Source organism: Thunnus thynnus, chromosome 15, assembly GCF_963924715.1.
Source record: "Thunnus thynnus chromosome 15, fThuThy2.1, whole genome shotgun sequence".
NCBI lineage: Eukaryota > Metazoa > Chordata > Actinopteri > Scombriformes > Scombridae > Thunnus > Thunnus thynnus.
The window spans coordinates 11,847,343-11,871,275 of NC_089531.1; the positions used below are offsets into that span (position 1 = coordinate 11,847,343).

At 38.6% G+C, this 23,933-nt stretch overlaps 2 protein-coding genes across 2 annotated transcripts; one reads left to right on the forward strand and one right to left on the reverse strand.

Moving 5' to 3' along the window:
* Positions 1 to 1,751: 1,751 nt before the first annotated feature.
* LOC137198666 (LIM domain-containing protein 1-like) lies at positions 1,752 to 3,654 on the reverse strand. The gene is made up of 6 exons (XM_067612539.1): positions 3,482 to 3,654; positions 2,658 to 2,725; positions 2,488 to 2,550; positions 2,280 to 2,410; positions 2,062 to 2,113; positions 1,752 to 1,914 (listed from the first exon to the last, which is right to left on the reverse strand). Exons 1-6 carry the CDS (start codon positions 3,525 to 3,527, stop codon positions 1,831 to 1,833), a joined length of 444 nt encoding a protein of 147 aa, XP_067468640.1. The 5' UTR covers positions 3,528 to 3,654; the 3' UTR covers positions 1,752 to 1,830.
* Positions 3,655 to 7,031: 3,377 nt separating this feature from the next.
* On the forward strand, positions 7,032 to 23,475 carry cdcp1b (CUB domain containing protein 1b). Its single transcript, XM_067612598.1, has 13 exons — positions 7,032 to 7,385; positions 9,852 to 10,076; positions 10,981 to 11,322; positions 11,803 to 12,018; positions 12,503 to 12,853; positions 13,565 to 13,780; positions 14,767 to 15,123; positions 15,667 to 16,026; positions 17,360 to 17,557; positions 17,655 to 18,011; positions 20,537 to 20,890; positions 20,981 to 21,062; positions 22,544 to 23,475. Exons 1-13 carry the CDS (start codon positions 7,325 to 7,327, stop codon positions 23,055 to 23,057), a joined length of 3,633 nt encoding a protein of 1,210 aa, XP_067468699.1. The 5' UTR covers positions 7,032 to 7,324; the 3' UTR covers positions 23,058 to 23,475.
* The last annotated feature ends 458 nt before the right edge of the window (positions 23,476 to 23,933 follow it).

Consider the following 23,933-nt stretch of genomic DNA (forward strand, 5'->3'; position numbering starts at 1 on the left):
TTGTGGTATTACTGATTATTAACACACGGTGTCGCTGCTGTGCGGCACAACATATCAACACAAATATCGGCACAAATATCGAAATTTTGTGTTAAATTAAGTGGGGAGGGGGTGTCATTTTGAGGAGCAATAGTGGAAGAATTGATTGAAATCTTAAGATAACAATATCTTCATGTAAAAATAATCCATAGCAGGTAAAAGTCCTGCAAGTGCAGATTTATTATCAGTAAAAATGTAATTTACACATAAAAGAGTAAAAGTGCATTGCAGAATAGATCATTTTAGAGTATTATACAATATTATTGGATTATTGTTATTAATATATCAATATATTTTATGGGTAGGGGTACTGATTCAGTATTTCGCCTCCCAAAAAGTTTAGGGTTTTGTCAGAGATATGTTTATTTATTTATTTGTTTGTTTATTTGATAGGGACAAGAGAGCACATTAATGAACATCACTATAAAATACAAGATGTAAACATGCCAGAATCAGCAAAAAATGCTAATTAAAAATCTGTTGTCCCTAGGCGGGTAACAAAAACATAAACAGTTTAAGTGACAACATGCACAAGAAGAAAATGACAAATCACATTGTACAGATGTCTGGTTAAAAGTGATCACAGTTCTGGTTTGCCTTGAGCCATTGTTTGAGATGAGTCTTAAAGGTGGGGTATTTGGGGCACTCCCTTATTGCAAATAGTAGGTCATCCTCATATGTACTTCTCTTTACTGACAGTGCAGTTTGTCCAAATGATGTGCGTCTATATGGCACCCAACATTCCCCTCTAGTGGTGGCCCTGCTGTCATTGCCACTGTCAGCCCTCTGTTTCATGAATTCATGTAAAGCTGATTCAGCAAAAGGCAGAGATATCCAGACTTTTAGTCCACAGAGCTCCAAAAATGCTGGATCCTACATTTCCTCTAATGTAACCAGCATATTTTCATTAGATCATCACTGACTGAAAAATGCTTTTTAAGGTCCATTCCTGCAGTTTGTAAGGCAGACTTTCTGTTATAACTTTTTTGTCTAGAAAGCCCAAAATCATCAGGGTTATATTCTCAGATAAAGCTCCTCCAGGTCCTTCAACTGTCTTAAACAGGACAAGTAGTTCTCTACATCACTAATGAACTTTATGTGTCAAATCGGTGGAGATCCACTTTGATGTTGTACTGTAGCTGGTTGACAATTACAATTTGTTTTACAATTTATGTACTGATGGATAATAACAGATCATATGTTTTGAATGTAAAATCTTAATCTGCAAAGTAACCATGTTTAGATGTCAAATAAATGCAGTGGAGTAAAAAAGTACAATATTAGAAGTATATAGAAGCACAAGTTAGCAGAAAATACTCAAGTCAGTACTGCTCAAAATTGTACTCAAGTAAAATACTTGAAGAAATGTGCTTAGTTACTTAACACCACTGTTCAGGGGACATTAGAAAGGCTTTCATTTGCATCTGCTATAAGTCAGTGCAATGTGAGACTCTATAAACAACATTTTCGTCTTTTGTTTCCATGCTGAAAACATAGAAAGACAACAAAATAGAAGTATTTGGCACTAAAGCTTGCAATATACATAGTATAATCTTAACCTTAATCTGACATTGCTAATTTTAATAAATTTTCATCATCACATACAGGCCATTAAAGTAACAAGAAATATACATATACAATATTTGGATCATTTTTTAGTAACTTTATTACAGACAAGAGATTGTGCAAAATTCTACAGTTACAAACTTAAAAAAAACACTCTCTTCATTCACAAAACAAGGGGAAACAAGGTCAACACAAACACACAGTGATGTCAACTTTCTCCTGTCTTCAGATGAGGTTAACGTCACTTCCGTAACACTCTGCATGGTAATTTCTGTTAAATGATACCACTCGAATAGACTCTGTACAGCCCTGAAACAAAGGAGGAAAATTGTTACAGTATTTCTACAGAGAGGTAACAAATTTATCACATTTACTGTACTTGCCATTAATGAACAATTTCAAAATGTGACAAACAAACACATATATTTATTTACAGTAGCTTTAGTTGAGGCTCACCTCAGTTGGCAGTATCGGCATCCTGCAGGCAGCACAGCGGGGGGCCTGGACCCTGAAACAGAAAGTCACAGGACTCAGCAGTGACGTCACTCTGGGTGTGACTTAGCTGATGTGTAGCCTGTAGGGCAGGGTTTGGTTTACTCATTTGTCCGGGGGTGTGAAATAAAGGGCTTGGCCCTGTTGTTGTAATCGCACAAGTCCTGTCATAAGGAACTCACTTGTGATAGTCGCTGACACAGTAAATCCGGCTGTCTGTGTCTACAGTGAAGGGCAGACCCTCCAGGCTCTGTCTGCAGATGACACAGCGAAAACAGGACGGGTGGTAGGACTTCCCATGAGCTTGCAGGACCTGATGGTGCACACAAACCCCTAATAAGACCTACAAACACCATAGATGCACACGTATTTAACTGAATATTTACTCACCATGTCCTTGATTAGATACCCACAGCTGATACACACTTCTGGGGATGGATGAACTCCTGAGTACTACATTAAACAATTCAATTAATAAATATCTGATAGATTGCTGCAAACTGATATGTTTGTGCCACATTACAACCCATTATATAGTAACACAACAACAGCATACTCACCAAAAAGTCATCTTCACAGTAGATCTTTCCTGACACTGTATAAAATGGCTGCCGACTAAGCTTTTTACCTAAATGTGAAACAGATTTGCACATGAAGTGAAGTGAATGTAGGGAGTGGTTCCTCTTGCATAATGTGATATTTAGTAACATACTACTGATTCACTTCAGAGATTAGAAAAACACTGCAACATAAACCTGTTTAACTATATTATATGCTATGAGAAGTTAGAGAATGTTTTCATTTAGATTTCCAAGACAATAAAATTTAAAGTTCAGTTTTATTTGTCATTTCAATCACAAAAAAACACCCAAGAAAAAACATAGTTTGTTTGAGACCAAGGCACAAAAAAATAAAAAAAAAATAAAAACAAATGCATAAACATATGATGATTAAAAACATTATGTTTCATCTGCTGCCAGGATAAATGCAGCCACTCCTTCCATGATCTGTTTATGAGAAGATGGAAAAGTGGCTGTGAAAGACTAACATTTTAATTTGATTTAATTAGATTTATTACATTTTTTTCTATTATTATTAGTGGTATGCGTGTAGTATTATGTATTGCAAATAATATTATGAATTTTATTGTAATTTATAATTTATAATTTTATCATATATGGTTGTTTTATTGCCCAAAAAACACTGAATTACAAAAAAAAAACAGTGTATGGATTCATCAAAAAAAGGAAATGTGGTAAGGTACACACAAACTAAAAAACAAAATAAGAGAAATACAAGTATGTCAGTTAAAAGTTGTACCCATAATTCATTTGCGCAAATAAACATAATATCTGACCAAAACACACACATACAGAAGACTCACTGCAGACGCTGCAGGTGAAACAAGTGTCGTGAAATAGATGTCCCATCGCCTGGCAGGCTCTCTCTGCACTGTACACCGCTTTACTGCATCTTGTACAGTTTCCTGATAAAGATCACACACACACACATACACGCACACACACACACACACACACACACACACACACACACACACACACGCACACACACACAATACACAACACAATGAGCAAACACAATGAATGTGCTCTAATTTCTGTGTCACAGCTGAGCAGTTTCACTGAGCAACCTGATCCACTCTCCATTCACTGAAAACATACAGACTGAAAATACACTCACGCACGATGGCTCCTGATCTGTTTAAGCCTATAGAGAGCTTTAAAAAACTATGTTAGAAAAGTGTATTCCTCTCTTACCAAAGCAATGATTGGAACTAGAATTGGTGTCCATCTCCTACTTTTCCCAGTTGGCTTTCCCTGTGGGAGCCTACACTTCAGACTGTCTGGGGGTTTAATCTTACGTGCGGCGCAGACAGCTGTAAGAGGAGCTGCTATCCGTGTTTATGGGTGCTGCATTCGGTGCTTTTGGTCTTTCTGGGGGCAATGAGTCTTCAGACCCCCTGACTCCTCCATGGTGGTTGGCTGAGTGGGTGGCAACAGTCCAGGCCCAAGTGGTATATTTTGTACACACCATGAGGGCAGTATTTATAGTATATACTGCTGCTGCTGTATCTGCATTAATAAAATGGACATCTAGTATATATGAACATCCTAGGAATAATGTCTCTAACCTCCAGGAATTTGAACTTCTGCGCTAAGGGAAGTTTTCTTACTGTTATCAGTTTCTATGATTCCAGGAACATTTTTCCATAGAGATGCATGAAACAAATTACATTCATATGTGACAAGTGTGACTGTCCAATCGAAATCTGACCTTCTTTCAGTGGAGGGTTTCCCAAGTTTTTTTTTTTCTGGCATGTGAACTAGTAAGGAGAAGAAGATACAAACAGCTTCACATTGATAGAAATGTAGCTACAGCGGAAACCCCCCCACTAAAATGGGTTTCATTGAGTTTTAAGTTGAATAAAGGCCACGTTTTAAGCATTGGCTATTAATCTCTGTAAACACAAAGTTCACTTTACTAGTCACTGGGAGCACTACTCAGCCTGTGAAAACTGCTGTACAATGTCCTCTGAGGCTCATGTCTGAAAAAAATAGCCCCCAATGATGTCATAGTAATGTAATCAGGGTTATTTTAGCTTGAGACAGAAAGCCTGAGGGCGTAGAGTTTGAAAGACATCAACATTTACCAGGCAGAGAGGGTTTAATGAAAGGCACTATTGAGTTGTGTTTTGGGAAATGTAGCATCCAATGTTTTTGTAGTTTGACACGTATTAGGGATTAAAGCTGCATTAACAGCTGCATTTTTCTGTCCACTTGAGGGCAGCCAAAACAAAACATCTGAATGCAACACTGACATCTAATAATCTTTAAAGTTGATGTGGCAAACTTCTTAGCAAGCAGCTGCTTATTTGCACGGAGCAACATTATCATTCATTTGGAGTCGTGTTTCTGTCCTCCTAATGAATGTAGGTCATTCTCTCTCTTTTGGCTCTGTTTTTAGTCTCTATCAACTCCTGAGGGGAAATTTCTGGTTTTTAGCTGCTAAATGCTCCACTAATGTTCACCAGCTGGTCACTATTTGTGTCTGTTTGTTGTTTGGTGTTGAGCAGGTGGTTTACAGTGGGGTTTTTTAGAGCTTTGCTCTTTGTTTTGATGAAAACAGCTGCCTGCTGTGACCAAAAACAATGCTATTAGAGCGCTGAGAGTCAATCAAAACAGTAAATACATTGTTAATAAAAAAAATAATGATTATAGGCTCCTTTTTTAAAAAAAAAATCTGTCACACCAGCTTGATTGGATGTGCAACACTAGTTTGTTGAGGGACATCAGGTTTGATCCCCAGAACCAACAGTGTCCAGGATGAACAGATAAAATCAGTACAACCCTGGCATCAGCTGGTGTTATTTTATGATTTATTACAATCATCAGTACTGCTCAAGAGTCCTGCATTACTGCCCTCATGTGGACTGTTCAGGCCCTTCATTTTATAACTCATGACCCAGAATCAGACCCGCCCAAATAACAGTCAGAAATGAATTTCATATCTTGAGTAAACTGACTGTAATTCACTGTAAAACAACTCAGAAAGTCTGTACTTTGATCTGTATTATTATTTTTATCCTGGGTTTTTATTATTCTGTGAATTTGTGACATGTAATCTTTCTTATTTTCTTAATTCATTGTCCACATTTCTATTGATCTCTCTCATTATTATTTAATGTGTAGAACTACAAGGAGATCATGAAAAAAAACTCAAAATGACTGAACACAGATATACTGTCCACCTATCCAACACCTCAACAGTCTATGGTTTTTATGCCAAGTAAGAGGTGATTGTCTGTTTTTAAAAAAAACTCATTAACTCTCCTCACAACTTTCACAAAAGAAGCATTTGAAACTCTAGTCCTTGGTATGAAAACCAGCAGCCTCATGGCCGTCTGCAGCACATGTTTGTCTGTCCTGGCTGTACAGTAACATGGGAGGGGAGGGGAATTCTGACAGCTGCTGGTTCTTCACTGAGGTCCCTTGTTAGGAGACACTGAAGCTGTCTATAGTCACCATTACGCCCACACTGCATGCTGTCAGACTGGTTTCACACACACAAAAAAACCCTCATTGTCACTAGTATTTGACTGTATAGGTGTGTGTGTGAGTGCTTGAGTTCTGGGGATTAAAAAGACCTCACAAAGAGAGACAAGTGAGAACATTTTTCACTCTTTTAACTGTATTCGTTTTGTATTAGGATTTGAGTTTCAGGTTTATATGAAAATGATTGTGTTGAAACTAGGCTAAGGGTTCAAGTAAGGTCAGAGCTATATAGTCTAGGATTCACTCTTAAATTCAGTTTGGATCAGATCAGATATTGGATCAATATATCATAAGCCTTCACAAACATAACACAGGTGTCAGTGTGTTTGTGTGTGTGCTCAGTGGTCTTGCCCTCAGGTATGTTTCTGTTCAGGAATGTCAACGTCATGAGACATGTGGAGGCAGGAGGGAGCATCTGCAACACTGGGAGTGTTATTCACAGTATAGAGCCGCAACCAGGCATCAACCAGTTAGTCACATCCTAATAATCATTTTACAGCAGCGGACCATGCATGACCTGTGAACATATTGCCCATTTAATGTGTCATCACACATATTTCTTCAGAGACTTTGCCTTTGGTGCTCAATGATTGTGAATTTTAATGAATTTAACCAGCAATTTCTGCATTTTATCTCTATATTATTAGTACTATTTCATTAGGGACAAACAGTTTTGGCGGCATACATACTTTCCTGAATTCAACATCAATATTAGGCATTAAAACAGAAAGAAATCACTAATTCAATCTCTATCTACACCCTTCCCCTGCGTCATTTTGGAGATATACACCACGATGCCAACAATCCCTGGCATGTTCGGATGTTTATAAATAGGGCAACCATTGTGCCACACGAGGGAAGTCACACAAGGACTCCACGCAAATCCTATCAGAGCTGTGTTTTTTCGGCTCAAGGGTACAACGGCAGGGCCTGTCCCTCCTCACCCGTCAGGTTTGGACAGGTAACCGTAACCTGCCTGAGGTCCACGCCCTCCGCTGTGCCGCTGCGCACAGGTAGCGTGAAGCAGGAAGTGACTGTCAACGCCGTCGCTGATGTTGTAATGTGGATGTATTGAAAATGCAAAGACTGTGTGTTTGAGCTTCAGATTTTTTAAAACTTTTTTAAATAGGAAAATCCACCTTTTAAAAGTGAACATGCGGCTCAAAACCTGCGCGCTTCTGGGACTTCTGCTTTTGACAACACTCGACTTATCAGGTAAGACAATCATGTCAGAAAAAAAACATATGTTCATGTATTGTTTAGTGAAGCTTTCTTTACTTGTTTTTCCTCTTACGTTGTTATTTTAGCAGGCTACACTTTCCAAAAAATGTATTTTATATGCCTATCACGAAACATCCTCATATTAAATCGTGGTTTCCTTTCAAATTTGCGCCAATTAAGTCCAACAAGGAGAAGTGCATGCTCTCTGGTGTGATAAAGCGTGCTCAGGCGAGACCTAATGTAAAGCTGCAGTGCTTTAAAGCGCTATGAAGCCTTAAAGTGAGCCGTGTTTAAAGTGCCGTGTCAATAAATGAAGAGATAATAGCGGACATTAAGGCAACATCACATATGATTGATCGACTTGACAGCGGAGATGAAAGGCTGAATCACATTTTCAGCCTGAGTGGAAGTGCAGCCCTGACTTCTAGACCTCCATTTTTCAAAGCTTTATGAGGCATTTATGGAGCTTCCTGGAGGCATGAATTCATCATAGCTTCATTAATGATTGACCAGCAATCTGCCGCTGAACTTTGAATTTGCTACTGACGTTTTATTTAGCAGAATCATTTTTTTTCCACTGGCTTTATTTAATATTTTTGTTGGAGAAGTAATCAGCAGCATTATGAATGTATTCTCAGTAAGTGTTTGTGGAAATGAACATGTCAACTTCTCATTTGCCGCTAAATATCACTCTTTTGAACCCTGTGACACGCTTGTTTACTGTCACAAGAAGCCCTCTAGCCCCACATCTTTATGTAAATGCTGTAAATATTGTTCTGTGTTGCTTTCAAGTCCTTGCAAGTTCAGGTTGAGAATTCCTGGTTTGTTTATATCTGTTTGAACCCCTACAGCTTACACACCACACACACATGCTCCTAAAACATTACAATGTCTTTGCATCACTGCAGCAAAAAAACTGCCGTCAGAAACTGCAATGATATCTCAGACACCTCTTTTGAACATAACTCCTTCACTCCTAATCCTTGTTTGATGGAAATGGAGTCAAATTATGAAAGTTTTGTCTGACCAACAGCCCAAAACCCAAGAATACAACATGGAAGATGGAAGAGCTGCAACTCCTCATGTTTAAGAGGCTTCACTCCTCAAATATTTGATATTTTACCTTGAAAAAATGACAAAAATTAATACTTGAGTATCAACATAGTTGATGACTCATTTTATGTCAGTCAATTACCTGCTTAATTGCTTCAGCAGTAGGAAAGACCACGTTTTAAACCAGTCAGACCGTACTGGATCAGAACCACAATTTGTAGGTCAAGTGAAACCAAAGCTATGATGTAACTTTACATCATAGCTTGCTGATGTATAATATGACAAACGAAACTGTTTTGTTTCCACCCACCGCATAAGATGTCTGATATCACAGATAAAACAGTCACTCATGCTTTTTAAAACTGGTTCACCTCTTTACTCGGCGCACAGATGACTCATTTTAAAGAGAGTTAAATGACTTTACTTTGGTCTGCCACCCCAGGACACGGAGATAAAGTAGGTGTGCCTATTTGCTCAAATATCAACAGTAAACTGACTGAACATTTGTGTTGTGCATGTTTTGTTCCTTTTGTTGCTAAGTTGATGCTTTAAATTGTTAATTGTTAATTGATAATATTTTGCTTAATGTGGACAAACTTATGCCCAGTCGTATGATTTCTTCCTTCCCTCTGATGTTTTGATCAGAGCTGCAATGATTGATTAGTCGACTGACAGAATATTAACCATTTTGGTAACTATTTTGATAATTGATGAAGCGTTTCGGTCATTTTCTAAGTAAAAATGGTAAAAGTTAACTCGTTACAGCTTCACAAATGTGAGGATATGCCGCTTGTCATTGTAAACTGAAAATCTTTTATCTGACTGTAAAACATTTGAAAACTGGACATTATTATGAGCGATTACATCATTTTGTACCATTTTGTAGACAAAACAATCAATGACTTGAGAAAATAACAGGCCGATTAACTGACAATAAAAATAATACATACAGCCAATACAAACAATATATTCATGAAGATTAATATTTTTGCTTCTAAGAGTGTGTGTCATTGCAATATCCAAAAACTTAATGTCCAAATATGGGAATGTGTCTAAGCATGCTCTTGCAAGCAGCTGATGTGCAGTTGAAACATTACAACACATGTAATAATGGTCCTTTCTCTCATTTTGCATCACTTTGGCATTTTTTTTTTTTATTTAACACCAACCAAATCAAAACTCAGTTAGTTAGTTTACACGCTGAAAAGTTTCCATCTTTTAAAATTCAGTTGCACCAGATTCCACCACCCTGTCTGTAAAATGTCCTAAAAGTTAAAGTTCATTTCCAAGAAGTTAGTATAAAATGAAGAGACCTGTAAGATAAAGCGTTACCAAAATCAGATCTTTGGATCTCAGTTTGCGACATCTTTACGTTACTGACAGCAGAGACTCTCTGATCTGTTTCAGACTGCCTACAGACGACACTCCGACCAGACAAAGGCTCGACGGTGACGGTGTCCACTGAGCTACCTCCAGATCAATGTGCTGTGTGTACGGTCAGCGGGGTTAATGACACAGAGACTTCCTGCCACTCCTCTGTTTCTCTGGTCCCTGAAGTGGAGGTCAAACTGCTGTTTAATTGCTCCCAGCCGATTGAGCAGGCTTACAAGGTCACAATAACTCGGACCATCGGTGAGTTTACACATGGCCTGATGATGTCTGCTTTTGTAAGATACATACAGTAAACCACTCTATTGTTTGGCTTAACAGAATCTATTGTTTTTAGTTTTAAAATATACTCTTGTTTGGCTCAGGACAAAAAAAACTAATGTTCTTCATGGTGCCTTGCAGTGCCAGACCCTAAATAGTCAACAGCACTCAGCTCAAATTCAGTTCAAGTGCTTCAAACTCATTTTAAGTTGTTCAGGAATAGATTTTTTTAAGGGAGCCAATCAAGAATCAACAACCAAGAATATGTGTAGTGCCCCCACTGGCTTTACTAAATTTAAAATGCCTGCAAAAAAAAAAAAAAAAAAAAAAAAAAATATTTTTGACTTTAAAGCCCTTGAGGAGCACTGCTTATTTGTGCACAATCCTGAACTCAAGCCCAAATAAGGGGAATTCTTGTGCAGATGCCTGAAAATGTCGTAATCGCAGTGAGATGGTTGCTATTCTTACATCCTTAAACAGAAGCACAAACATGATGAAAAATATATTTGCTCTTCTACACATATTTAATTTTTAATTACTCTTTCAGTGTTCTGTATTATACACGCTTCTGTTACAAAATAAGCATCTATTGTCATGGCGATACTGGGATCATAAAATGGTTTACACAAAGAGAATAATAAGGCTTTGTGCTTTAAAAAGATGTATAGCTTGTCAAAGCTGAGTGAGGGTTAAACCAGATGCCATCCCAGCCCTCATTCAGGTCACTTCTTGTTTTAAATTTGACGCTTTTTCATCACATATGAACAAAACATGGGTTGAATTCCTGATGACTTTTAGGTTAAAGCAGTCAAATTCTCGTCATATGCACCTTCCTTAACTCTTAAACCAATCTATGCATCTTTTCTTGTCTTTAATTGTAATCCAGAATGCACAAAGGACACCTGCAGCCCTGCAACAGTAGAAACTCAACCCTCCATCCTCACAGAGTTCACCAGAACCTTCACCTGGGAGCTGAAGGCACCTGAAAAGATCGTTGTGGGTCTGAACATCCTTGGAGATGGACTGATAGAGACGACACAACCGTGTCCAGATGGACTTCAGTATTCAGTGGCCACATCCAAAACGAACAGCAAGAGCCAGACTCAGTACTGTCGAGGTGGTTCTGTGACTCATTTAGACCTGCCCAATAAGGCTGAGGTGTCTCTGCGAGTTAAACCAAACACACAAGTGAAATCTGTGTTGTTTCAGGCCTCTGCTGGACCACTAAGTAAGAAAAAATAATGAATACAGACTCATATTTTTGTAGAAAACCCAGAGTGACACTGTTGATTTTAGGTGGAGCCTGTTGCACCAACTGTTAAGTTAAAACTTAGCCTACTTATTTTGTTGTTGTTTGTTTTGTTATATTTACATGTCACCAAATTATAAGAAGTTGTACCACTCAAACTAGTTCTTACATAGAGATTAGTTTTTAGAAATATTAACACCTAGTCACTGCCAGGTGTAACTATTACGTAGATAACTGGACTAACTTCATTAGCGTGCTCATATATGGCCCGTTTAGATTGATGAGTAGAAGAAGATACATCTGACCTGACTTTTGATTGAAATGCTGTTTACAAATAATAAAAACTGTAAATGAGAGCTGCAGTGAACATTGATTAATTGATTGGTTGATGTATTTACAAATACCTGATACAATCCTATTCTGGCTTCTCTCTCACTCTCTCCATTTTACCTGGTTTAGAGGGCCGAACGATGGTTATAACCGTTGATTCCACCACGACCGTGGTCATCACCAGGAGCCCGGAGGAACCCGAATGTGAGGTGTGCTCTCCTGATGGCTCCGCTCCCAACTGTAGCCCGACAGAAAAGACCCTGACAAATGTTGAAAGCCTTCTGCTGAATTTCAGCTGCCCAAAACCTCAAGATGTGTATAGTATGAAGATGAAGAAGACGATAGGTGAGGACTGTGGAGGCTATGTCTCAAAATGTACTTCAGTTGCCATCAGAATTTCGGATTTGTAATTTTGGATTAACTACACATTAAATGCTCCTGTATGGAGGATGAAAAATGACAAATCATCAATAAATAAATTACTAGATACTTAATAAGTGCAGAAATAGATGAATAAATAAAACCATACATAAATGAATAAATAAGAAATAAGTTAATATTTGAAATACTGAAATAAAGTAGAAAAGTGAAAATACAGAAATAAATTTTGATTTGTAGAAATAAATTAAATATATATATGTATTTGTGTCCCAATTAATTCCACTTATTTATTTAGTAAGTTGATTTATTGATTTTATAGATGCATAAGTCATATTTTGTCCTCCACAGCATGATGCTGGAGGTCTAGTCTCTTTATTTTTCTGTGAATACTTTCTCGAATACTTGTTAACTGTGTAAAATTCAAACATTTATCGTTTTCATTACTCAGAATGTACCAAGAGCTCCTGCACCCCTGCCGCAGGAGAAATTGATCCTGACCTCTTCAAGGACTTCAAAAGATCCCTAACATGGGACATTAGTGTCCCAGAGAGGACTGTCTTGTCTTTGGACATCGCAGGTGATGGACTGAAGGAGATGCCTGCACCAGATCAATGCCAAGATGGCTACCAGTACTCAGTGAGGACAACTAAAAGTGACGGAACGGTCAAAACTAATAGCTACTGCAGAGGTGGGACAGTGTCTCATCTGAAAATGCTTGGAGTGACGACTGTGACTGTGGAGGTGCCCAAAGGAGAAGAACTGGACAAGACAATATTTACAGTCAAAGCATCACGAAGAGGCGAGTGCTACAGTTAGCATAGAAAGCTAACTTTCATCTGTTGTCAATGGCCAGATTTTAAAACCTAAAAACAGAATAAATGCTAACATGCTGATGTTTAGTAGGTATGATGTTGACCATGTTTACCATCTTAGTTTAGCATGTCATTATTTTTCCAGGCATTTGGTCATGAACAATGACCTGATGATGGTGCTAGATGAAGATTTAAGGGATCACCAAAGTTATTCCACTTCACCCTGAGGGGAATATGAATTTTTGTGCCAACATTAATGGCAATCCACCCAATAGTCATTGAGACATTTCACTCAAAACCAGAAATGTCAACCTTTTTGTGGTGCTAGAGGAAAAGTCAGGGCATCACTGAAGTCATTAGGGTTCATCCTTTGGGAACCATGAATGTCTGTGTGAAATTCCATAGAAATTCATCCAATAGTTGATGAGATATTTCTTTCTCAACCAAAGTTGTGGACTGACTAACTGCTAGTGTGGCTAAAAAGTCACTTCTTCCACAAAAGATTTGTCCAGTTACTGTGACATATACCATTAACTAAAACAATCTCTGATGTTTGTGAAATTATGAAATTATCTATTAACATATATAATCTGTGCCATTGAGAATCTGTCTTTATACATTTTATTTGAGATGTCTGTGTTGAGAAGTCTTGGCTCTTTGGTCTGACCAATATCTTATTGTACTACTTTTCTCTTTAGCTGGCAGAATGATGTCGGTAACTCCTGATCCAAAAACCATCATTACCATCAGCAGGGTGACCAGCGAGCCCGACTGCAGCGTTTGTGTGGGCAAAGAGCCCGACCAGAAATGCGATCCAAAACGTCTAACCCTGAGAGATCCTCGCAACACCTCGGTAGAGTTTACCTGTCCTCAGCCTCAGGATGTCTTCAGTGTGGAGATCAACAGAGAAATTGGTACAAGTATCTCAATACTGAGATTTAATTTTCACTTTTGCAAACATTTTTCTTCAGGTTTCTTACATAAAAGTAATTTTTAAAAGGAGTCCTATATAGTAAGCCACCTTGCAAGATGTAGTCCTTTGTATTAGCCACAAACTGGTGAAGGCAACATGATTCACTCAAACAGGAGTAAATAGTGTTTATGTATGGACCTATTTTCATACGTGGATTTTGTGCATTAATGAGTATTAACGTCAGCAGGATGGAGTATGTGGGATTGACTCATCTAAACTATGATGCACCTGCTTATCTTAATGAAAGGACATGTCACCCAGTGCAGCGGTGTGACTCACTGATGTGTTTTTAATAGCTTTTGCAGGTTGACAACACAGAGGAATAGCACATCAGGCTTTGGATACACAGACAATAGTTATTGGGAGAGTAAATTCATTGTTAGTTTGGGTATTTTCATGGGATTGATCAGAAAAATGCAGATTATCACCTTAGATATCACTTATTCTTAAAGTACACAGTCCATATCGAACTGTAGGACTTACTCTCTCTCTCTCTAAGATAATTTGAGATGAACACTTACATTGATGCACATACTGACCCTTTTTGATTTGATAATTATCACCTTCGAAAACTGATTTCCTGATAACAGCTTATAGATACATTAATCTTTATTTGACTAACTCAGACAGGTGAAGCTTCATATTATCTTCAAATAAACTTTTAAATATATTTTTGCTCACGAGAACTATGGATTTTGTCCTCCCATCACTTACATTGAAAGCACATTGGGATCTTCTAGTGGTCAGTATGAACGGGACCTATTTCAATGTTCATTCGGGCATCTGACTGTTGTTTCGAGACAGACTTGAAAAATTTTGAACCCATCCTTTAAAAATGAAGTAGCTTGAATATTTGTCAACACAAAACTTGAATCAGAAACTTAATCATAGTTGCTAATATGTCCATCTGTCTCTATAAATTTCCAGACTGCACAGAGACCTCCTGCTCTGGTAATATTGTTCAGGCCGAGTCCTCACTGTTCCCAGACTTCAACCGGACCTTCACCTGGGATCTCAAAGTTCTCTCCATTCGGTCCTTCCAGCTGGACTTCCCAGAAGCAGGAATGCAACAGATTCCCAATCAGGAGACCTGTCCAGATGAGCACACATACTCTCTTGTTACCTATCTGCGTACAGGGGTAGCAACCATTGGCACTTTTTGCAGAGGAGGCACTGTGACAACCGTCCAGGTGCGCTACAAGGGCCGTGTGTCTTTACAGGTGCCTGGAGACAGGAAGCTGGATCCTGTTGACTTTAAACTCAGTGTTGGGCCTGAAACCAGCAGTAAGTTAGTCAGTTTTTATTTATGTGAAGTACAAAACATTTTATCCACTCCATAGAAAATAAAATTGAACTGATTTTCTTTATTGGTGAGATGGTACTTTGAACAAATCCACATTTCTTCTTCCAGACTAATATACAGTCCAGTTTCAACATTAAGTGGTAAAATACCAGATCCTAACTGTGCACACAAAGATTTTCTGTACTATATTCATATTTTATCATCTAAATATACACACTTTTGGTTTAGTCCATATGTCAGTAGCTCACTGTTCTTGTCTCTCAGCAAACAAAGTTTCGCCTGACAAACAAATATTGATCTTTTCATTTGTGAAAATATCTCACTACATGCATAGTTTTAGGTTTTCAGTCATTACAAGATATAAAAAGGAAATAAATTGTTGGGAACAATTTTGACTTCCAGGTATTGTTTTACAGGCTAAAAATGGCTGTTAGGTTCCTGTAACAAGTCTTTTGCATTTTACATAAAATATAGATGACTTCCTTTGTTTCAAACCACAATAATCTCTCCTTGTTTTTTTCCAGTGGTGGCCATAGTGAAAGTCAACCTACCCCGAGGTGTATCAGATACAGACTTCATCTCTCCCAACTATCCCGGTGATTTCCCTGATAAGCAGCAGATGCAGTGGAACTTCACAGTGCCCGGCATGCACAACTACTCAGTGCGTTTTCTCGATCACACGGCCCCCGAATGCCTCAACAACGCAGTGGCGGTGGAGTACCAGAAAGAGAACAAGAAGGTGACCAAACTGAGCCTGACGGATCCTCAGCCGGCGCATCAGCAGGGCAGCTTCAAAATGGTGCTGAAGAACTGTGAAACCAACAGGACACTACAAGGACTCGGCTTGAAATACAGAGTCTCTGTAATGAGGAGCGGTCATCCAGGTACGGTATAAAGTTATAGTAAATAAAAGTAACTTTGTCCATGTTCACATTCCCTTATTCTCTTGGACAGTTTCAAGCAGGCTAATTTTAGTTTTATTGATAAATATAAGCTTGTTAAGAAATTTGTAAAAATGTAGTTAGTGGTTAGTTAGTTGTAGAGAGTCCTAGCCCCAGTTTGTGCCTCTTGCGTAACGATACATTTGAGTCACAGCACCAGGTATCCAAGTTTTCAAAAATAAACATTTTCTAATCAATGATTGTTATATATTGATGTTTTTTTCTAGTATTTTCATACAAAATAACCATTAATGTCTTGCTTGTGTTTTGCAAAAAAACATTTCACACAGTCATTTCTGGTTACCTGAATTAAAGTTTCAACTTGAGAAACAATTCAAAAATCTTTTTTTTTATCGTGCAGCAATCAGACAATCAAACTTTATTTGTGTAGCCCCTTTCACACAGGTTAGTACAATTCAAAGTGCTGATGACTGACAAGCCAATAATAAGACAGAACAAATGTAGACAGTATCAGAACCAGGACAGACAAGTCCTGCAACAGCAGTTACCTCGAGGCTGTTCGTGCCCTTAACTCTTAAATCATTAATGTGCTGCCTGTTTATTCCTGTCTGTGACACACTGTAAGGGTGCATATACAATGGTATACACCATAGCTGGTTGTGGTACTGATAGCTTCCCCACTGTAGTGTTCTTTTAATTATTTATTATTGTTACAACTACTTAAATTACTTTTATGTACTAAGGTGTGCATTGTATATGAGGGGAGGTACTTGTTGTTCTTGTTCGTTGAAACTACGTTGAAATGGCAATAAAGTATTGAAACCTTGAAACTCTAAAACAATTTGATACTAGTGCACAAATCATGAAAATGTGATAAAATAAAGTAGATTTAAAAACTATCATAATAATAAAATAGAATGAAATACAAATTAGATTTTAAAAATAGATTAAAAAAAGAAAAAAGAAAAACAAAGACAAAATAAGAGGCGAAAGAATCATATTAACAATTAAATAATAGCAGACACAATATTTTTTCATCCAAAGGATTAGAAGAGTCTTTCAGGATTATTGAAACACCTTCACAACAGCAGTAAGTGTTGTTAAACAAGCCCAAACTTTTTGACTTTTTTTTGCTTGTCCACCAGCCTGTGATGCGCAAAATTATACTGGCATAATACTGTATGTATTGTATGCAGAAATTAGATGAAAAGACAGTTTTGATTTCACAGTATGTATAATTAAAAAAAAAAAAAAAAAAAAGTTACATAATTGTGTTATTTATAATATTATCCTCCATGTTGTATTTTCTTCTCAGTTCTGTGTACGGTGGATCTGACCAAACACCAAGGAGTGTCGCTGCAGATAGAGGCAGTGGGCGCTGATCCCTATTGTGAGATGAGCATTAACTCTAAGGTTGAAAAGAAGATAAATGTAGCTGCAGGCACTAAAGCCAGCCTCTCCTTCCTCGACTGTCCAAGTGAAGACTTGCGATTGACTGCAAGTAAAGTTATTGGTAAGATATTTACATTTTTTTTGCATGTTCATGAAAAGCTTTTTTTGTTGTTGTTGTGAACTCAATACCTCATTTTTTTTGTGCCTTTTGATAACAGGATGCCAAAATGTGGCTTCATGCTCTTCGACTCTCCTCAATGTGCCCAAGTTGGATTCCTGTCTACCGATGCCCCTCCACAGCTTCACCTGGCACGTCAACATCCCGATGGACAGCACAATTGATCTGATGTCGCCCACAGGGAGTCTTCAACAGTCCCTGCTCGGCCAGGAGTGCAACAGCTCTCTCTCCCTGCATGTGGAAGAGAGTGACGGGGTTTCTGTTGGAGATTTCTGCTCTGATGGAACGATCGAGAAACTTCAGGTGCACGCCAACATATCCATCACAGCTAAAGGCCGGGACTTCAGCAAGACGAAGGGGCCTTTTCTTAATGTCAGCTTTAGTCCAGAGATCCCAGGTAACACATGAATATGTCTTTTTTTTTAAGAGTTTTTAAGGCTTTAATAAATTTGAGTGGATTTCAGAGTGAGCTAAAGGGGAGGTAACACGGCAGAAGGGATAGAAGCATGAAAGAAAATCCACCCTAAAACCCTTCAAACTGATAAAAAATGTGTAAATATCATTATCTGTTAGAAAAACAGCAATTTGTCTAATAGATATAATAGTTATAGTTGAATAGACCTATCTTACAGCAGACATTTTGACCTGTCAAACACAGTTGTAACTAATAACATAGTTAATTGTTGCATTGCAGTGATTGCTGAGTCAAAAAAGTCAACTGTGAAAAAAAGCCTATGAATCAGATTCATTAGGAACAAGTGATCTGATGCTAGCAAGGCTATCGAAATTCAGGTCAAATTTTTTTCCGTTTCCAAACAGGGACATGAAAATGTTTGGGAACCATGATTAACTATTCCTGTGGAAAACAACCAGATGTCATGTCAAGATCAGAGTAGAAAAATGTCTCATGTCAAATAACAAGGGTTTCTTCCAGATTCACATTCTTTCCAGTATACAAAAGTCACACAAAGAAATTCCATAGTTGAAGCCAACAGTAGCCTTAAAGCAGCCTGATAACTGTGGTTGTCCGTGAGTGAGTGAGTGCCTGAGTGACTGATGAAGTTTCACCATTGGTCGGCCGGCCATGTTGGGAGTTTCCCCATTGGCTGTTGCTCTTTCAAAATGAATTGGCATGAGATGATGGACTCAGAGGACAACAGCGTGATGCAGAGCGACTGTGTTTCCTGCTCGATGCTCTCAGCTCCGGTGTTAAATGCAGTGAAGACGGCTAAACTAAACAGACACATATCAGCGTCTCTATGTCTCCTTCTCTACTGTCCAGTGTGATTTACTCTCCGCTTGGCAACACTGTTGGCCGGAGAAACACTCCACGCTGTATTTGGATTTTATAACTGAACTAATAGCAAGACGCAAGCTTTTTATTTCTGGCAGAATGAGTCTTGCAGGTAAAACATGAGACTCATGCAGCTGTTACATCAGTTTAGTGTGGGGCTGCTGCTCTGCAGGTTTGCTTGATTTGACTGTAACTGCGGTAACCAGGTGGAGATAAGCCTCCTGAATTTGCACCCAAAATGCTATCAAAACTTTCATTTACAATTTCCACCACAGCCTCCATGATCATCGACTGGGAAAGAGACAGAAAAAAGGCACATAGAGCCATGAGGGAGAGCACACAGTTAAAGCCTCCCAAGGAGTGAAACAGATGAAAGAGCAGGGGGAGTTAACAGATATAATAGTTATAATTAGAATTAAAATAAGTTCTCTTTCAAATCAAACATCCCAAGATTTGAGTGGAAAGAATTGTTCTCGCAACTGCATTTATAACTTTTTTTTCTTTTTTTTTACTCAAACATAGCTAAACCATGTCATGTGATATACAACTTCAGTACACTTTATAAGCAAATATTACTGGGACCACTACAGAAAATTTGCAGATGAATATTTAATATCCAGGAATTCACATTATAGACACCACCACTGACTATCCCTGTAACACGACGGCCACAATTTTGCACATTGACCATACACGGACCAACCATATACTAGGCTTTGACCTAGTCTTGTTATATTAACAATGGATCAGATGCTGTTGTGTGAAAAGAGTCACTCATGGTGATAACCCATCCCTTCAGCTCTACTCAGTGTTTTAAGGGTCTTTCAGCTCATTGTTTGAGTTATACTTTACAGTTTCAGTTCAGTCTCTGTGCTCCCATCAACCTCATTTTCAGTAGGCAGATGTTTTCTGTGAAAAAACACTGATTAACCCACTGGTTACACTACCTGCCCAGCATCAAACAGCAGTCCAAGATAGGGACTAGCTGGTAAACACTGTGGAGCGTTTAGCTAAAGAGCTGAGAGGAGAGTGAATATCAGACCAGAAACATGACTCCAAATGAAGGTTAATGTTGCTCTGTATCTACTGTATGAGTTAATAAGTGACTGTTTGCTAACAAGTTTTCCACTTGACTCTTTAAAAGGTGATAATATTGTATGTCAATGGCATGTTTACAGTGTGTGCTGCTTCTCAGAAGTGAACAAAGAACCAATTAATACTGGTTTAACAGACCATAATGTTATTCAGCCACAAAAAATGAAAATGAGTTCTGACGAACTTTATTATCTGTCAGTTTTACTGTTGCGACTTTCTCCTCTTATGCAACAAGTTTAGACGCATTCTCTGCATGTTTGTCATTCTGGGTCGTGAAGGAATTTGTACTGTGAACGAGGCAGATAAGGAAAATATTGATTGACATTGTAAGGGCATCAGAAGGTAGATTTCCTTCTTAAAAATGTTCATGCTCTAATCATGGTCAAATGGAGCACAGTCACTTTACTTTTAAAATCCACACAGGGGCACTATTGTTCCACAAATAATGGAGGCTCCTCTGTAGACCAGTTGAGATTTCTCACACACAGGATACAGCACTGAGACTTACGATTATTATTTTCATCCTTTTTCAGAGACCATTATTTACAGAGTCACCCCTACGATGTCCTCCCCGACCCTGCTGGCCACCCCAAACTGGCCTCAAGGTATGAGGCCTTTCTCCACTGTATCCTGGATCGTCACTGTGCCGAGCATGTACCAGGCACAGCTGCAGTTTGTCAATGTCAGCCAGCCCAAATGCAACGACAGGCATACTGCCATCAAGGTCAAGATGCTGGGGTACGAGGAGGAGATAATGAGCCGCAGGGAGGACGAGGAGGTGGAGGAGTTATTGTTGCCACAGAGCTTCTATCTCAACATGTCCAACTGTATACCAGAGGAGGGAAAGTTTGGTGCAGTGACCAAAATCATCCTGGAGAAAAAGACCAGTAAGAAAGCACTTCTTTAGGCCTCTCATGTACACAAAAAATCATTACTAGAAATAAGTAAAGCAAGTCTTTTTTTTTTTGCTTCTACAGATTTCTTGGCCATCATCCTTGGGATAGCAGGAGTTATTCTTCTTTTGCTCATAGTGCTGGCTGCTGTGTGCATCATCACAAAGTGAGTACACCTGCAGAAAAACTGTCCACATCTAGGCCCATATTATCAAACCGTTAAACGTGAGATTTAAATGAAAGATAAAAATTACACAATTCTTAGCATTTTGTGGCACGCTTAAAGGATAGACAATTTTTCAAGTCAAGTCTTAAAGAGGTCATATTATGACCCTCCCCCAGTTTAATATTTTCATTTTCATGGTCCATTTACAAACATTTGCATGTTTTTATGGTCAAAAAGCACAAAGTTACAGCTGTACAAGCCATGGATGCAGCCCCTCTGTCTCACTCAGCCTGAAATGGGCTGTTTTGCATCTGCTCCTCTCTTCTTATTGGCTGACTGTTTTCTGAGTGATGCACTCCCAGACCAACCACAGGTAACGGATTGTAGCACACAGAGAGCAGAGGAGAGGAGAGAAACTAGCATGACCATAAATGACAGCAAGACATAGTGGAGACTCGCACACTGAGCTGAAATAAAACCAGTGCATGTAAATTAGGTAAATAACATAAATAAACATATTTTCTGTCTTTCAGGAGGGGCAGGCCGCCCCTCCCAGGCAGTGGTAGGGGAAACACTTGTGACATCACAACCTTACAAAGGGCCAAGTGGCTTGTTTAGAGGCACAGTTTCTGAATAAGGGCTGTGTGCATTTATCCATGGACTGAGCGTTTTAATACTTTCACAGTATTTATATAGCACCTAGACCTGCTTTATAATCAAAAAAGAAATGGAAATCTCCCTTTACAGTATGTCCCCTTTAACACAATATTAAGGTGACCAAATGAATATTGAAACAGGTTTGTTTTTTTGTTTTTTTGCTGTAATCATTCCTCCTGCTCATACTGACCATTAGAAGATCCCTTCATAGTCCCTTCATAAATCCACAGTCTTCCTTCTGTGCAAAAATGTATTTTAAAGTTTATCTAGAGCTAATATGAAGCTTCAGCCATCCAAATGAGAAAAATCAAGCAGATATCTTTCAAGGTTTAGGTCTTTTTAGTTCCAAATTCCCTGTTTTTGTTATGATCCTTTCACTGCAGCTCATCAGGGACACAGTGGCCGGGTAAACACAAAGAGGGAATTTTAAACTAAAAAGACTGTAATTTTGAAAAATATAGACTTGATTTGACTAGTTTGGATGGCTTCAGCCTCATATTAGCTCTAGATAAACTTTCTAAAAGACTTTTTTTTTTTTTTTTTTTACACAAAATAGGGATTTTGTTCCCCATCACTGACATTGCAAGCATATTTGGAGGGGATCTTCTAATGGTCAATATGAACATTGCTGAATGATTACAGCAGCAAAACCCTCAAAAACCCTTTCAATGGTCATATAGGCACTGACCATTGTTTTAAGACAGACTTGAAAAATTATGAACTTATCCTTTAAGATCAAAATTTTACTCTCAGCAGGTCTGTAACTTTGTGTTTTTTTTTCACTATTTCTCATTACTTGTCGTCTGCTTTATCTTTCCAAACAGGAAAAAGAAACAAGATCAAGCAAACATAGAGTCATCCATCTACATCGGCAAAGGGAGTATCTTCCGCCCAGGTGACAGACACTTCACCAAAGCCCGGTCTGACAATGAATCCCACGTCTACGCCTCCATAGATGAGTCGATGGTGTACGGTCACCTGCTGGGTGACTCCAGCTACGCCGACAGCGTGCAAGACCACTTCAAAAGCATGCCGGTGGACTCCTACCACACCTTCATGGGGCCCACTGATGCAGACCTGCCCGTAATCAAAGAACCAGATCCAGAGCCCGAGATGGACCAGTACAGGACGTTCCTGGACCCCTCTGAGACTTTCATCCCGTCGCGTCCACGCACCCCCATCGACCGGCAGGACAGCCTCGGCTTTCAGGACCGCAGGATGGTGGACAATGAGCTGTACACGTTCAAGAACACAGGGGACATCAACACGATCCGGCTCTCTGGTGCTGATTTGGAACCGCAGCCACTGGTTGATGAGGTATCAGAGGAAACCTTGTAGGTCTATGAGGACTGAAGCTGCACAATGGACCGCTGTTACTTAATAACTCTCATTACAGCACCAAACATCCCCGGACGGTACTGATGTGAACTTTTGTGCTTCAGTGACACTCAGGGAATCTGAGTTCGATAAGTTTCTGAATGTGATCTCGACTTGTTTTTGTGAGAACTCATTTTTTAAAGCTTCAAGATTGTGTGAAGCTGTGAAATAGTTTTAAAAATGTTTGATTTATTTGGTTTTATTAAATCTCTGCTCGTGTGGTATGCATTTCAGAGCAGGGAAACAGAAAAAATGTGTTTTTTAAAAATGTTTTTATATTGTTTTAGTCTTTTTTTTTTGGGAAGAGATGTGTTTTTTTTCTTCTCCTGTAGTGTAAATACAATTTAGTTTCTTTTGCAATAAATTCTAGGAAAATGTTTTTGGTGAGGGAAACAGTTTACTGCTTGAGGTAATGACTGTCGTCACACGCTAAAGCAGTGACATTTAATTTTCCCTCTTGAAACACTGACCTTTTGAATAGTGGATGGTGAAAAGATTTTCAACCACAGGAACTCGGGCCATGAAAAACAGTGTAACGGAGGGCGTGGAAGGACTGCAGAGTTGAGAACAGTAGCCAGTGTTTACCATGGAGAAGTGTTTTTACTGGAAAAAACATGCAGAAGCCAGGTTTACAAAGTTGAATCACATTTCTTGCAACTGTGAGCGACACATTTCTGTTTTTTGTCTTTTTCACCTGGCTTTTATTGATTATTTAAGAAATAACAATAAGAGGAACAATGTTTTTTTTTAATAGTTTATTGATTTGTCAGGCTACATCAGGCTAGACATTATAGGAAACTACAATACTAGCAAATTGAAATCTCATAAAATAATGCA